The sequence below is a fragment of the Somniosus microcephalus genome, chromosome 3 (assembly GCF_052327205.1).
Source record: "Somniosus microcephalus isolate GS21.2 chromosome 3, FLI_Smic_1.0, whole genome shotgun sequence".
NCBI classification, from domain to species: Eukaryota; Metazoa; Chordata; class Chondrichthyes; order Squaliformes; family Somniosidae; genus Somniosus; species Somniosus microcephalus.
In genome coordinates, this window is record NC_140989.1 from 164541763 (window position 1) to 164555708 (window position 13946).

Below are 13946 nucleotides of genomic sequence, written 5' to 3' on the forward strand. Positions count from 1 at the left end.
GGGGCAAGTCGTGCAAGTGTTAAATTTTTTATTTTATTGACATGTAAAATGTTGGCCCAATAATTCCCTTCCAAATGCGCTAGTACGGTCGGGGTACTTACGCATCTGGCCGGATGAAATGCCGGTTTTCAGCATGCACAGTGCATGTGGGGAAAACCGGCATTTCCTGTCCTCTGAACGAAGGGGTTCAGAGGCAGAACGCGTGCGACTGCACAGGCAGCGCGTGCGCAGTATAATTCGCCGCTTTCATTAATGCTTTCAGTGAGGTCCAGTCATTACAACTTACACATGAAAAAAGCATGGGTACAGTTGCTACAGAGGCTGCGGAGGAAGATATTTCTTATCGTGGAGCTTCTGAAAGTATGTATGTCTGTATATATTCCTTTGCATGTTATGTATATATTCCTTTACTTAGGTGTATGAATGTATTATTTAATTATGACTTTCAGAGAAAGTAACTTATTGGAAAATCATAATTAAAAACATACATTCATAGTAAAGGAATATAAAACATACATACATATACGTAAAGGAATATATGTGGACATACATACATAACTCATTCTCACATTCCATTCACACAGCCACAATTGCTCCTTCTACCTACCGTTCTGAAAACCCTTTAAAAAAAAAAAATTTTAACTTTAAAACTTACTTAAAATTTCTTAAAATAACTTCCCTCCCTTTCCCAAACAAAAATATTGCATTTCAAAAGCTCCACGATAAAATATATCTTCCTCCGCAGCCAATGAACCACTTTACACTTGCTTTTTTTCAGTGTAACTTCTAAGGACTTAACCTCACGGATTTCATGAATGAAATCCACGAAGTTCACTGCGCAAGCGCTGCCTGTGCAGTCGCACGCGCTCGAGGTCTGGAAATGCCGGCGTTCCCCGCATGCGCTGTTCATGCTGAACGCCGGCATTTCCAACGGCCAGAAGCGTGAGTAAGCCGACCGTACTCACGCTTCTGGCCTGGAATTTCTGGCCCATTGTGTTGAAAAATAAGTTAATAAAATTGATGTGCCTCAATAATCCCGAGACTCGATGTTAGCGGAACAAAACAAGGCTTTTATTAACTTAGAAGATAACACGCAGTGGAGAGAGGTATCTTCCATCTGGAGCTCTGCAGTACTGGATATGAGGCCAGACTGAGCTGGCTTACACAGAGGCCAGGTATGGGCGGAGCCCTACACACAACACATTCCATACATTCCAATATACAATACAATGGTGAGGAGAAACCTGAAACCAACCACAGTCACAGGCAATACAATGGTGAGGGGAAACCTGAAACCAACCACAGTCACAGGCAGTGATGAATGGAATATTTCATCACAGTGCCACACAACACGATGGAGGGTGCCCTCAGAGTGAAGACGGGACTTCGTCTCCACAATGACTGTGCGGTGGTCACTATGAAAGAAAGACTTGCATTTATATAGCGTCTTTCATGACCAACGGATGTCCCAAAGCACTTTACAGCCAATGAAGTACTTTTTTTGAACTGTAGTCTCTGTTCGTAATGTAGGAAACGCAGCAGCCAATTTGCGCATGGATTTCCATTTGCTAACGTCTGCAGTGACTACTTGACTAATTGAATACTTTCGCTAAGGAACCTACAGATGAAGTTCAATTATCCTCAATGTGTACACAGAAATAAATCCAAGAATAGAGAAAATGGCACATAAAAACCGAGCAGTGTCTCAAGCACACCAACATAAAGAAAGAACTTGTGCCTGTCACAACCTCAGGACATCTCAAAGCTCTTTACAGCTAATGAAGTACTTTTGAAGTGTCGTCACTGTAGGAAATGCAGCAGACAATTTTTGCACAATTTCTGCATAACAATGTGATCATGACCAGATAATTTAATGATGTTGGTTGAGGGATAAATATTGGCCAGTACACCAGGAGAGGTTCTCAGCTCTTCTTTGAAATAGTGCCGTGGGATCTTTTACGTCCACCTGAGGGGGCAGACGGGGCCTCGGTTTAACCTCTTATCCTCAAAAGACGGCACCTCCAACAGTGCAGCACTCCCCGAGTACTGTACTGGAGTGTCAGCCTGGTTTATGCGCTCAAGTCCCCGAGAAAACGAGTGCAGTATCTGTAGAAGCAGTTGCTCTGAGTTAGTTTTAAATGCGCCTACCATTCTCGGGATATCTACTCTCCTCAAAGCAGCCTGAATCCCAGGGAGTGTGTCTCTGCAGGTCTGGACCACTGTGCTTAAGGGAAAAGTGGGGCAAAATCTCCTGAGAAGCACATTCACCAGCCGGGTCCTTATCACTGTTACCTGTAGGAAGAAAATTTTAAAGGCCATTTAATATTGAGAGTACAGCTGTGCAAATTAACACAAAGAGGTGCAAAAAACAGGACGAAAACCATCATTACACATCACTAGTGTCAGTTGCTAAGTACTGAAATTCTTCTTTATTTCACTGTATTTTGAATTGAACTTACTTAATTTTAGCTGCTCAATAGTAGGAACTGTTTCAAGTTGTTTTATTTGGTACCTGTGGACTGGGTTGAGCCAGTCTCAGGTTTACTACTTGGATCTATGATGTGATCAGCTGTTTTCTGTTTGGCTGCTTTTTTGTCTATGGCTGTTGTGTAAATTAAGACAGTATGAATCGGAGTTTGTTGCTGATAGATTAGCCTTGAACTGCAATAGACCAGTGGAGTGTGTAAGGACAGGACTGTGTATTTGGCCTTAGAGGGAGTTCAGTCTTATGATCATAGAATCATAGAATGGTTATAGCACAGAAGGAGGCCATTCGGCCTGTTGAGCCCGTGCCGGCTCTCTGCAAGAGCACTTCAGCTTGTCTCTCTCCCCTGCCCTTTCCCCGTAGCCCTGCAAATTTTTTCCCCCTCAGGTACTTATCCAATTCCCTTTTGAAAGCCATGATTGAGTCTGCCTCCACCATCCTTTCAGGCAGTGCATTCCAGATCCTAACCATTCGCTGCATAAAAAGGTTTTTCCTCATGTCGCCTTTGGTTCTTTTGCCAATCACCATGAATCTGTGTCCCCTGGTTCTCGACCCATCCACCAATGGGAACAGTTTTTCTCTATCTACTCTGTCGAGACCCCTCATGATTTTGAACACCTCCATCAAATCTCCTCTCAACCTTCTCTGCTCTAAGGTGAACAACCCCAGCTTCTCCAGTCTATCCATGTAACTGAAGTCCCTCACCCCTGGAACCATTCTTGTAAATCTTTTCTGCACCCTCTCTAAGGCCTTCACATCCTTTCTAAAGTGCGGTGCCCAGAATTGGACACAATACTCCAGTTGAGGCCGAACCAGTGTTTTATAAAGGTTCATCATAACCGCCTTGCTTTTGTACTCTGTGCCTCTATTTATAAAGCCCAGTATCCCGTATGCTTTTTTAACCACTTTCTCAACCTGCCCTGCCACCTTCAGCGATTTGTGCACATATACCCCCAGGTCTCTCTGTTCATGCACCCCCTTTAGGATTGTACCCTTTAGGTTATATTGCCTCTCCTCGCTCTTCCTACCAAAACGTATCACTTCGCACTTTCTGCATTAAATTTCATCTGCCACGTGTCCGCCCATTTCACCAGACTGTCTATGTCTTCTTGATGTCTATCATTATCCTCCTCACTGTTCACTATACCTCCAAATTTAGTCATCTGCAAATTTTGAAATTGTACCCTGTACACCCAAGTCCAAGTCATTAATACATATCAAGAAAAGCAGTGGTCCTAATACCGACCCCTGGGGAACACCACTGTATACCTTCCTCCAGTCCGAAAAACAACTGTTCACCACTACTCTCCGTTTCCTGTCACTTAGTCAATTTCGTATTCATGCTGCCACTGTCCCTTTTATTTCACAGGCATCAACTTTGCTGGTAAGCCTATTATGTGGCACTTTATCAAACGCCTTTTGGAAGTCCATATACACCACGTCAACCGCATTGCCATTATCAACCCTCTCTGTTACCGCATCAAAAAACTCAATCAAGTTAGTTAAACACGATTTGCCTTTAACAAATCCCTGCTGGATTTCCTCAATTAATCCACACTTGTCCAAGTGACTGTTAACTTTGTCCCTGATTATCGTTTCCAAAAGCTTCCCTACTACCAAGGTTAAACTGACTGGCCTGTAGTTGCTGGGTTTATCCTTTTTTGAACAAGGGTGTAACATTTGCAATTCTCCCGTCCTCTGGCACCACCCCCGTATCTAAGGAGGATTGGAAGATTATGGCGAGTACCTTCGTGATTTCCTCCTTAACCTCCTTCAGCATCCTAGGATGCATCCCATCCGGTCCTGCTGACTTATCAACTTTAAGTTCAGACAGCTCTTTCTAGTACCTCCTCTTTATCAATTTTTATCTCATCCAGTGACTCCACTACCTCCTCTTTCACTCTGACTTTGACAGCAACTTCTTCCTTGGTGAAGACAGATGCAAAGTACTCATTTAGTACCTCAACCATGCGTAGGTCTCCTTTTTGGTCCCTAATCGACCCCACCCCTCCTCTTACTACCTATTTATTATTTATATGCCTATAGAAGACTTTTGAATTCCCTTTTATGTTAGCTGCCAATCTATTCTCATACTCTCTTTGACCCATTTATTTTCTTTTTCACTTCCCCTCTGATCTTTCTATATTCAGCCTGATTTTCACTTGTATTCACAACCTGACATCTGTCATACGTGCTCTTTTTCTGCTTTATCTTACTCTCCATCTCTTTCATCATCCAGGGACCTCTAGCTTTAGTGGCCCTACCTTTCCCCCTCATGGGAATGTACCTCGACTGTACCCGAACCATCTCCTCTTTAAAGACAGCCCATTATTCCATTACAGTTTTGCCTGGCAATCTTTGATTCCAATTTACCCGGGCCAGATCCATTCTCAACCCACTGAAATTTACCTTCTTCCAATTAAGTATTTTTATTCTAGATTGCTCCCTGTCCGTTTCCATAGTTAATCTAAACCTTATGATACTGTGATGTAGTGGGCTAAAATTATACCTGAGGGGTTAAATCACAAAGTTATTCTGTTTGAGTTTATTAAATCTCTAAGAGAAAACAGTTTAGTATGGGGGAACAGCTGAAGACAGTCATGTGCAGTCGCTGTGCATTGTGGGAGATCCTGGATACTGTGTGTGTCCAGGGTAACCACACAGGCAGCAAGTATCTCCAACTGCTTGGACTCAAGCTCAAGGTTTCTGACCTTGAGGAACAGCTGGTGACACTCTCTTGCATACGGGAGGCTGAAGGGTTCTCAGAATGCACCTTCCAGGAGATGGTCAGAATGAGTTAGCGAGGAAGGGAATTTGGTGACTCTCCATTGGGACAGGAAGAGGAAACAGAGACCATGTCAACATTTAAGAATAGGTTAGATAAGTGGATGAAGGAAAGGGGAATAAAGGGATACGGAAACAGGGTGGGCACATGGGACTCGGACTATTTGTTTGTGTGGAAGGACTGGTTGGGCCAAATGGCCTGTTTCCGTATTGTAATTTCTATGGAATTCTGTGCAATAAAGCTGACGTGGTCAGCTTCACGCACATTCCGAGAACAAATTAAGAAAAATTAAAATCAAAATCAAAAACGAAGAATGATGGGAAGAATCAGGAGATTTTTATTTTCCACACAGGAGGTCGTTAGGGCATGAATCAGAAACACGGGTGGAAGAGAATCTATAAATAGATAAATTATTTGAAAAATAAAATTTTATCTGGGTGCAGAGAAAGGGGACGAAGGGGATACTCTGAGAGCTCGCACAGGTGCGTAGGGCTGAGTGGCTTCCTGCTGTGCTGTAAAATTCTATGATTACATTCAGAGAACATTTTACACACATAACAGTCGGTGATTCTAAAAGTAATTGATGGTGTCAAGTTCTCCGAGATGTTTCAACATCGCCAAAAAATCTAAAGATTCCTTTCTTTTATTAACTAAGGTGATGGAATAGTAAAGCGTAACAATTATTCCTTGTCTTGCCTCAACTGTATGACCGCAATTTTTACTATCCAAATAAAGGCACTGTTCTTACTGTCATAGTCATGCAGGAGTTCGACAGCCGTCAGCAGCTGGGATCTGTGCTGCGGTTCCAGAATGTTTAGTTCGTCCAAGTCCTCCTCCTGCAGCAACTTGAACGTGTCCAGGTCCTCGTACCCATTCAACAGCAGAGTCGGCATGTGTTGCTGTAAACGGAACAAGTACAACAGAGTGATCGAGAATATCAAATGGGGTGGGGGGTTGGAGGACATTCCAATAGGTCTGCTCCTCTGGCCAAGCGGGCAAGCAGGAGGGCCTTTTGTGTGTCTCCTCCTGGGGCCTGGCGGGAGAATCGGAGGAACTTGGAAAAATATGGGTTAATAAATGAAAGCCAGCATGGATTTGTTAAAGGCAAATTGGGTTTGACTAACTTAATTGAGTTCTTTGATGAAATAACGATGAGGGTAGTTCGGTTAATGTTGTGTACATAGACTTTAAAAAGGCGTTTGATAAAGTACCACCTGTTAGCAAAATTGAAGCCCTTGGGATTAAAGGGACAGTGCCTGTGTGGATACGTAACTGGCTAAGGGACAGAAAACAGAGTTTAGTGGTGAATAGTTGTTTTTCAGACTGGAGGGAAGTATACAGTGGTGTCCTCCAGGGGTCAGTGTTGGGACCACTGCTCTTTTTGATATATATTAATGGCCTGGACTTGGGTACCCAGGGCATAATTTCAAAGTTTCCAGATGACACAAAACTCAGAAATGTAGTAAACAGTGAGGAGGATAGTAACAGACTCCAGGAGGACATAGACAGACTGGTGAAATGGGCAGACACATGGCAGATAAAATTTAAGTAGTGTGAAGTGATTCACTTTGGTAGAAAAAATGAGGAGGCAATATAAACTCAATGGTACAATTTTAAAGAGGGTGGAGGAACAGAGAGACCTGGGGATGTACATACACGTGTCTTTGAAGGTGGCGGGCAAGTTGAGAGGGCTGTTAAAAAGGCATACGGGATCCTTACTACTATTACAACTTGCATTTATACAACGCCTTTAACATAACAAAACGTCCCAAGGCGCTTAACAAGAGTGATATCAAGAAATTTTTTTTTGACATTGAGCCATAGAAGGAGATATCAGGGCAGGTGACCAAAAGCTTGGTCAAAGAGGTAGGTTTTAAGGAGCATCTTAAAGGAGAGAGGGGTAGAGAGGCGGAGAGGTTTAGGGAGGGAATTCCAGAGCTTCGGGCCTAGGCAGCTGAAAGCATAGCCGATAGGGAGAGGTGAGGCCATGGAGGGATTTGAAAGAAAGAAGAAAAAAAGCAAGACTTGTCCACAACACCGGACGTCCCAAAGCGCTTTACAGCCAATTAAGTACTTTTTGAAGTGTAGTCACTGTTGTAATGTAGGAAAAGCAGCAGCCAATTTGCGCACAACAAGCTCCCACAAACAGCAATGTGATAATGACCAGATAATTTGTTTTAGTGATGCTGATTGAGGGAAAAATATTGGCCAGGACATTAGGGATAGCTCCCCCGCTCTTGTTCAAAACAGTGCCATGGGATCTTTTACATCCACCTGAGAGCGCAGACCAGGCCTCAGTTTTAATGCCTCATCCGAAAGACGGCACCTCTGACACAGTGCAGCACTCCCTCAGTTCTGCACTGGCATGTCAGCCTAGATTTTTTGTGCTCATGTAGCTGGAGTGGGACTTGAACCCACAACCTTCTGACGCAGAGATGAGGCTGCTACCAACTGAGCTACAGCTGACACATAAAAGGTTAAAAATAAGGACCAGGATTTTAAAATTGAGGCATTGTCGGACCGGGAGCCAGTGTAGGTCAGCAAGCTCAGGGGTGATGGGTGAACGAGACATGGAGCAAGTTAAGTTATTGGCAGCAGAGTTTTGGATGACCTCAAGTTTACGGAGAGTGAAAGATGGGAGGTCAGCCAGGAGAGCGTTGGAATAGTCAAGTCTAGAGGTAACAAAGGCATGGATGAGGGTTTCAGCAGCAGGTGAGCTGAGGCAGTTGAGAAGGCTGTTAAAAAGGCATATGGAATCCTTGGCTTTATAAATGGAATACAAAAGCAAGGAAGCTCCTTTATAAAACACTGGTTAGGCCCCAGCTGGAGTGTTGTGTCCAATTCTGGGCACCACACTTTAGGAAGATGTCAAGGCCTCAAGGCCTTAGAGAGGGTGCAGAAGAGATTTACTATATGGTACCAGGGGTGAAAGACTTCAGTTACGTAGAAAGACTAGAAAAACTGAGGTTGTTCTCCTTAGATCATGAAGGGTTTTGATACAGTAAATAAGGGGAAACTGCCACTGGAAACAAACTGGAGGACACAGATTTAAGGTAATTAGCAAAAGAACCAGAGGTGACACGAGGACTTTTTTTTTTAAAGGCAGCAGTTTGTTGTGATCTGGAATGCACTACCTGAAAGGGTGGTGGAAGCAGATTCATTAATAACTTTTAAAAGGAAATTGGATAAATAATTGAAGGGGAAACATTTGCAGGGCTATGGGGAAAGAGCAGGGGAGTGGGTCGAACTGTATAGCTCTTTCAATGAGCTGGCACAGGCACGATGGGATGGATGGTTTTATTCTGCACTGTATCATTCTATGATTCTAACTTCTTGTGGGTCTGCTCCTGGGCCTGGCAGGCAAGTCGGAGGACCTTCTCTTAAAGGTCTGCTGCTGAGCAAGTCGGAGGACCTTCTCATAGGTCTGCTCGGCAAGTTGGAGGGCCTTTTCGTAGGTCTGCTCCTGGGGCTTAGCGGGAAGGTCGAAGGACCTTCTGGATCTTTGTTATTGTTGAGATAGAAATAGCATTGGAGTCCTTAATATGCCATATGACCCGAATTTCAATATATTCGGGAGGCTCCTGCTTTGGGCGGGAGCACTGGCCACCTATCTTAAGGCCACCATCAAAACTGTATAGGGCGTGAAGAAATTTTTTGTTGTTACGATTTTTGTCTCGTTGCCGTGGTACCGAGGAATAAATTGGCCTCCACTGTTCGTCAGAGAATTACTTTTTAAGATCGCCGTCAAATTAAGGGTTCGTTTGTGTGAATTTAACTTTCTTTTCCTGGAAAATCCCAGAGTTAGGGACTCAGTGAATAAAGGTGAGATTAGAGTAAGTCAAGAAACCAACATAGAAACATAGAAGATAGGAGCAGGAGTAGGCCATTCGGCCCCTCGAGCCTGCTCCGCCATTTAATGAGATCATGGCTGATCATTGAAATTCAGTACCCTGTCCCTGCTTTCTCCCCATACCCCTTGATCCCCTTAGCCTTAAGAAATATATCTAACTCCTTCCTGAATATATACCTGTAGGTCAATGCTTTGGAGGAGCTCCTGAACGGTTTGGGGTTTGGGATGTTTGCCTCCCCGTCTCCTCCTCCTCGGCCTTTTTGGTTTCTCCACTTCATCATTCACAACATCCACGTAGATGAATTTGAATGTTCCAACTTTATTGTTCAACAGACCCATCCAAGTCCCTCCTGGGGGTTTGCTGATTATATCTATAAGGTCCCCTTTCTGTAAAACAGGTTGACAGATTATCACTAGTTTCTGTTGAAACATGTAAAACTACCAAGAGAAAATGCAGGGATTGTATTAAAAAATGTCTGTATTTCCAGAAAGAAAGAACTTGCATTTACTTAGTGCCTTTCACAACATCATTACATCCCAAAGCGCTTCACAGCCAATGAAGTATTTTTTGAAGTGTAGTCACTGTTGTAAGGTAGGAAACGCGGCAGCCAATTTGCACACAGCAAGGTCCCTCAAATGGCAATGAGATAAATAACCCGAGACTACAGCCCACAATCCAGGTAATCTGCGATGAGTGGCTTACCTCCTAACTCCTCAAAGCCTCTCCACTATCTGCAAGACTCAAGGCTAGAGCATGATGGAGTACTTAGTACTTGCTTGGATGGGCACAGCCTGAACAACACTTAAGAAGCTCAACACCATCCAGGACAGAGTAATTCGCTTGATCACCGCCCCTACCAATATATAGGCTCAATATCTACCACTGGTAGCACTATATCTACAGTATACATTACCTACAGGATGCACTACAGGAAGAAGGGGTCAAGGCTGAGTGTTTTTGATGTGGGGATGGTGGTGATGATGGCAGTTTTGAAAGGAGAGGACAATACTTGAGCAGAGGGAACCATTTTCAGAGTCAACTAGCATTGGTGGCCAGGAGGGAAAGCTATCTGTTCAGCTGTTTAGTGGGAATGGGTGGTGGGTCTGATGAACAAGGGGAGTGCTCCAGGGTGATCCTGGAGTAGTGGTCGGTTTTGGCAGAGGAGAGTGAAGGGCGGTAGAGCTCGATGCGATCTGGAGATGCAGGCCCCGATCTGGAGATGGAGTGCTCAGTCAGCTTTGCGCCAAATACACTCAACTAAGAACTGTAAATGCTTAATTTTTGGTTGGTGGGGGGGGGGGGGGGGAAGTAAACCTCTGGATCCCTCTTAGAAATGCTGACGAAGATAGAGTGAAGATAAATTCAGAGGTACCTTGAGTTTCAGTGAATCTGTATCGTATGGACTTGGAATAAAATCGGTGTGGACCCGAGCACGGCCACAAAAAGGCCCCTGGTAGGCAGATTCCTCATCCTCACCATCTTCCGATTTTATACTTTCTCTGTTACTGGCTGACGAATCCGTGGTACTTACTGTCTGACCGCCTGAAAGAGAGGCAAGGAAGGTGCTTTTAGTTGTTATATTCTACGTCCTCCAAAGTGAGGCCTGATTCTCCCCCTCCCCCCGAGGCCCCAGGCAGAGGGAGCAGGCCATGCAAATGCCCAGGACTGGAAAATCGTAAGCTCTCTGTATGGCAGCCAGGGCCTGTCAGGGCCTAGACATGGAAACCAGCCCTCTATATTTAAATCGTTCAAATTTTCTTGAGTCAGAATATAGCAACACAAGTGTTTGTTTTTCTTTGTTTATGAACGACAGGTCTTCTCTACATTTAGACAAGTGTTGAAAATAGGGTTGCCAACTCTGGTTGGGTGTATTCCTGGAGATTTCATTACATGACCTCCCGCCTCGGACCATACCACCCCCACACTCCTGCCATTGGTCCATCCTGATGACGCTGAACCTTCCCACAGCCAATTGGAGACGCTTTGTTACCTAATTGGATTAATCTTGGCTATTAGTGCAACAGTCTTTCCCTCCCACCCCCCTCTCCAATATTTTTACAACTAACAAATGAAAATGTTAAAAAAAATTAAAAATATCATTTTGTTTAATGCCATGATTTTCTCCTGGGTTACTTGCAGCAGTATCTGGAGATTAATCTTCAATTCCTGGAGACTCCAGGACAATCCTAGAGGGTTGGCAACCCTAGCTGAAAGATGAAAGGACTCTTACTCATTGAACTCTGCCCACTCAAGGAGCTCCGCAGACTCTCCACTGAACCGCCACCAGTCAGCTTGGGCCTGTCCAGCAGGATGGACTTATCAGTTGGATCTGGAATCTGAGCAGTGGGCATCACTCCATCGGATGTCAACTGGGAAGAAAGGGAACAAATTACCGTAGCAATATGGAACCCCCTTCCATTTTTGGCTCTCTTCTGCCCCTTCTGACCCTAGATAACTTCACTTCTTTATTCAGATTACCCTCAATAGTGACCTTGTGGTCTTCGCTGGCCCTAACATCTAGTATAACAAACAGAAAATCTTTTTATTGTATTTATTATATGCAATACAACGAACTCCCACCAAGACACGGTTGGTGGGAGCAGGAATAAGATGTCCAATGAGGTACAAAATGTAGGTCTATTTATTTATTTCCTAATCTCTCTGAAGGATTGACGCCCCTCTAATCCCTAGATTTGATTTATCTGACCCACCGACTGTGCAAGGATGATAAACCAAAGGAGAATGCGTTTTCCAACTGATGCTGTTCCTGGCCGTGCGTAATGTGTTTGCACTGAATCCCCCTTGGTGCTGTTCGATGTAAGTGTTAACCACATGAGAACCAACAAATCAAAGTCAGCCGCCTGCATTTATATAGCACCTTTACAGGACAAATTATTGACCTGGTTAGGAAATTGGCTGAGCGGCAGGAAACAGAGAGTAGGGATAATGGGCAGGTACTCTAATTGGCAGGATGTGACTAGTGGTGTCCCGCAGGGATCTGTGTTAGGGCCTCAACTATTCATGGTATTTATTAACGACTTAGATGACAGGTTAGAGAGTCATGTATCCAAGTTTGCTGATGACACAAAGATAGGCATTGTAAGGAGTGTAGATGGAAGCATAAAATTACAAAAAGATATTAATAGATTAAGGCCTAGAAATTCAGTTGCGTTCGCCAGCCGTTAACGCCATAAGAGGGGTATATTTCCAGCGCAAGGCACTTAGCGCCCGGGCGCAGGCCGATCTGCGCCTACGCCCAAATTCAGTAGACATTTAGCGCCGGCGCAAAGTGTTTGCGCCCGCTCAGCTGCGCGCGCAGCTTATGACGTCATTTCGTCGTGCAACGCTGTTTGTGCGCCCCAAACCGGAAATTCAGTGGCGCCCGCCCAATATGGGCGTGGCGTTGTTAAGAACTGTGAAGTGGAACGCAACAGAGGCCCTGTGGGCCTCGGGGAGCGCTAATTAAAGGGCACTTACACTGACCTATAAAGCCCAACCATTTTGCTGCAATGACTTTACTGCTTTGGATTTCTGGACAGAGACCAAGGAACAGAGCTTACTGATTTGGGACAACATAGGAGAGGTATTTTTGGCTTCTGGCCAGAGCTTTGACATTTGAATCATTGTGATTTCACTGTTTGCAAGTTTATTATGGGGGCTGTATGGGGTTCCAACCCTCAGTTGCAGCATTATGTGCGAAGGGCTCGCAGACGCTGTGTGAGAGGGCCAGCCATGCCTAGACGCAGAGGGGCCATCAGGCGTCGGCAACATAGGCCTTACCCACTCAGGCAATACCGGCAGCAGGTGTCCTATCTCACCATGACTGCGGCGCATTGTGTTAAGAGGCTGCGCTTCAGAAGGGAGGTGGTTGCAGAGATCTGCCAGCTGCTTCACAGAGATCTGCGTCCACAGCTGATGTGCAGGACGTCTCTCTCGGTGGAAGTGAAGGTCGCGGTGGCTCTGAACTTTTATGCAAGCGGCTCCTTCCAAGCCGCTGCTGGGGACATAGCGAACATCTCCCAGTTCGCCGCGCATCGCTGCATCCGGCAGGTCACCGATGCACTTTTCGCGAGGAGACACCAATTCATCTCCTTCCCCATGACCCTAGAGAGGCAGGAGCAGCGTGCAGTCGGATTTGGCAGGATCGCGGACTTCCCATGGTGCAGGGTGCCATTGACTGCACGCATGTGGCTATGCGGGCACCTATCGACAATGCCGAGGATTACCGCAACCGGAAGGGCTACCATTCCCTCAATGTACAGCTGGTGTGTGACCACAGGCAGCGCATCCTAGCTGTCAATGCCCGCTTTCCAGGAAGCAGCCACGATGCATTTATCCTGCGCCAGACTACTGTGGCTGACATGTTCGAGGCACAGCCTCCACCAAGGGGATGGCTTATTGGGGATAAGGGCTACCCTTTGTGTACATGGCTCATGACCCCGCTCCGCGCGCCCAGGACCCCAGCGGAGGAGGCATACAACGAAAGCCATCAAGCCACAAGGAACATCATAGAGCAAACGATTGGCGTCCTCAAGCAACGGTTCCGCTGCCTGGATCGTTCCGGCGGATCTCTACAGTATTCGTCGGATAGAGTCTCCCAGTTTGTCGTCGTGTGCTGCATGCTGCACAACCTGGCTATCCGCAGGACTCAGGCACTGCCACCTGACGTTGCACCACCACCTCAGGAGGACGAGCAGGAGGACCATGAGGAGGAGGAGGAGGAGGAGTACCAGCCCAGGAGGGAGCCACAAGGTCCAAGGGCCGTCCGCCGGCGGCTTATTGAACGACACTTCTAGGCCCCCTGTCAGGGAATGGCCTGTGACAA

The 13946-nt window shown here is 45.5% G+C and overlaps 1 protein-coding gene across 2 annotated transcripts in view; it reads right to left on the reverse strand.

Moving 5' to 3' along the window:
• sash1a (SAM and SH3 domain containing 1a) overlaps positions 1–13946 on the reverse strand; it is a 189912-nt gene that overhangs the window by 44092 nt on the left and 131874 nt on the right. For both annotated transcript variants that reach the window (XM_085981852.1, XM_085981851.1), the window contains exons 12-16: positions 11352–11490; positions 10494–10663; positions 9298–9507; positions 6019–6169; positions 2149–2292 (exon numbers count right to left, since the gene is read on the reverse strand). In XM_085981852.1, the coding sequence (XP_085837978.1) occupies positions 2149–2292; positions 6019–6169; positions 9298–9507; positions 10494–10663; positions 11352–11490 (814 nt within the window). The remainder of the gene's footprint in view (positions 1–2148; positions 2293–6018; positions 6170–9297; positions 9508–10493; positions 10664–11351; positions 11491–13946) is intronic.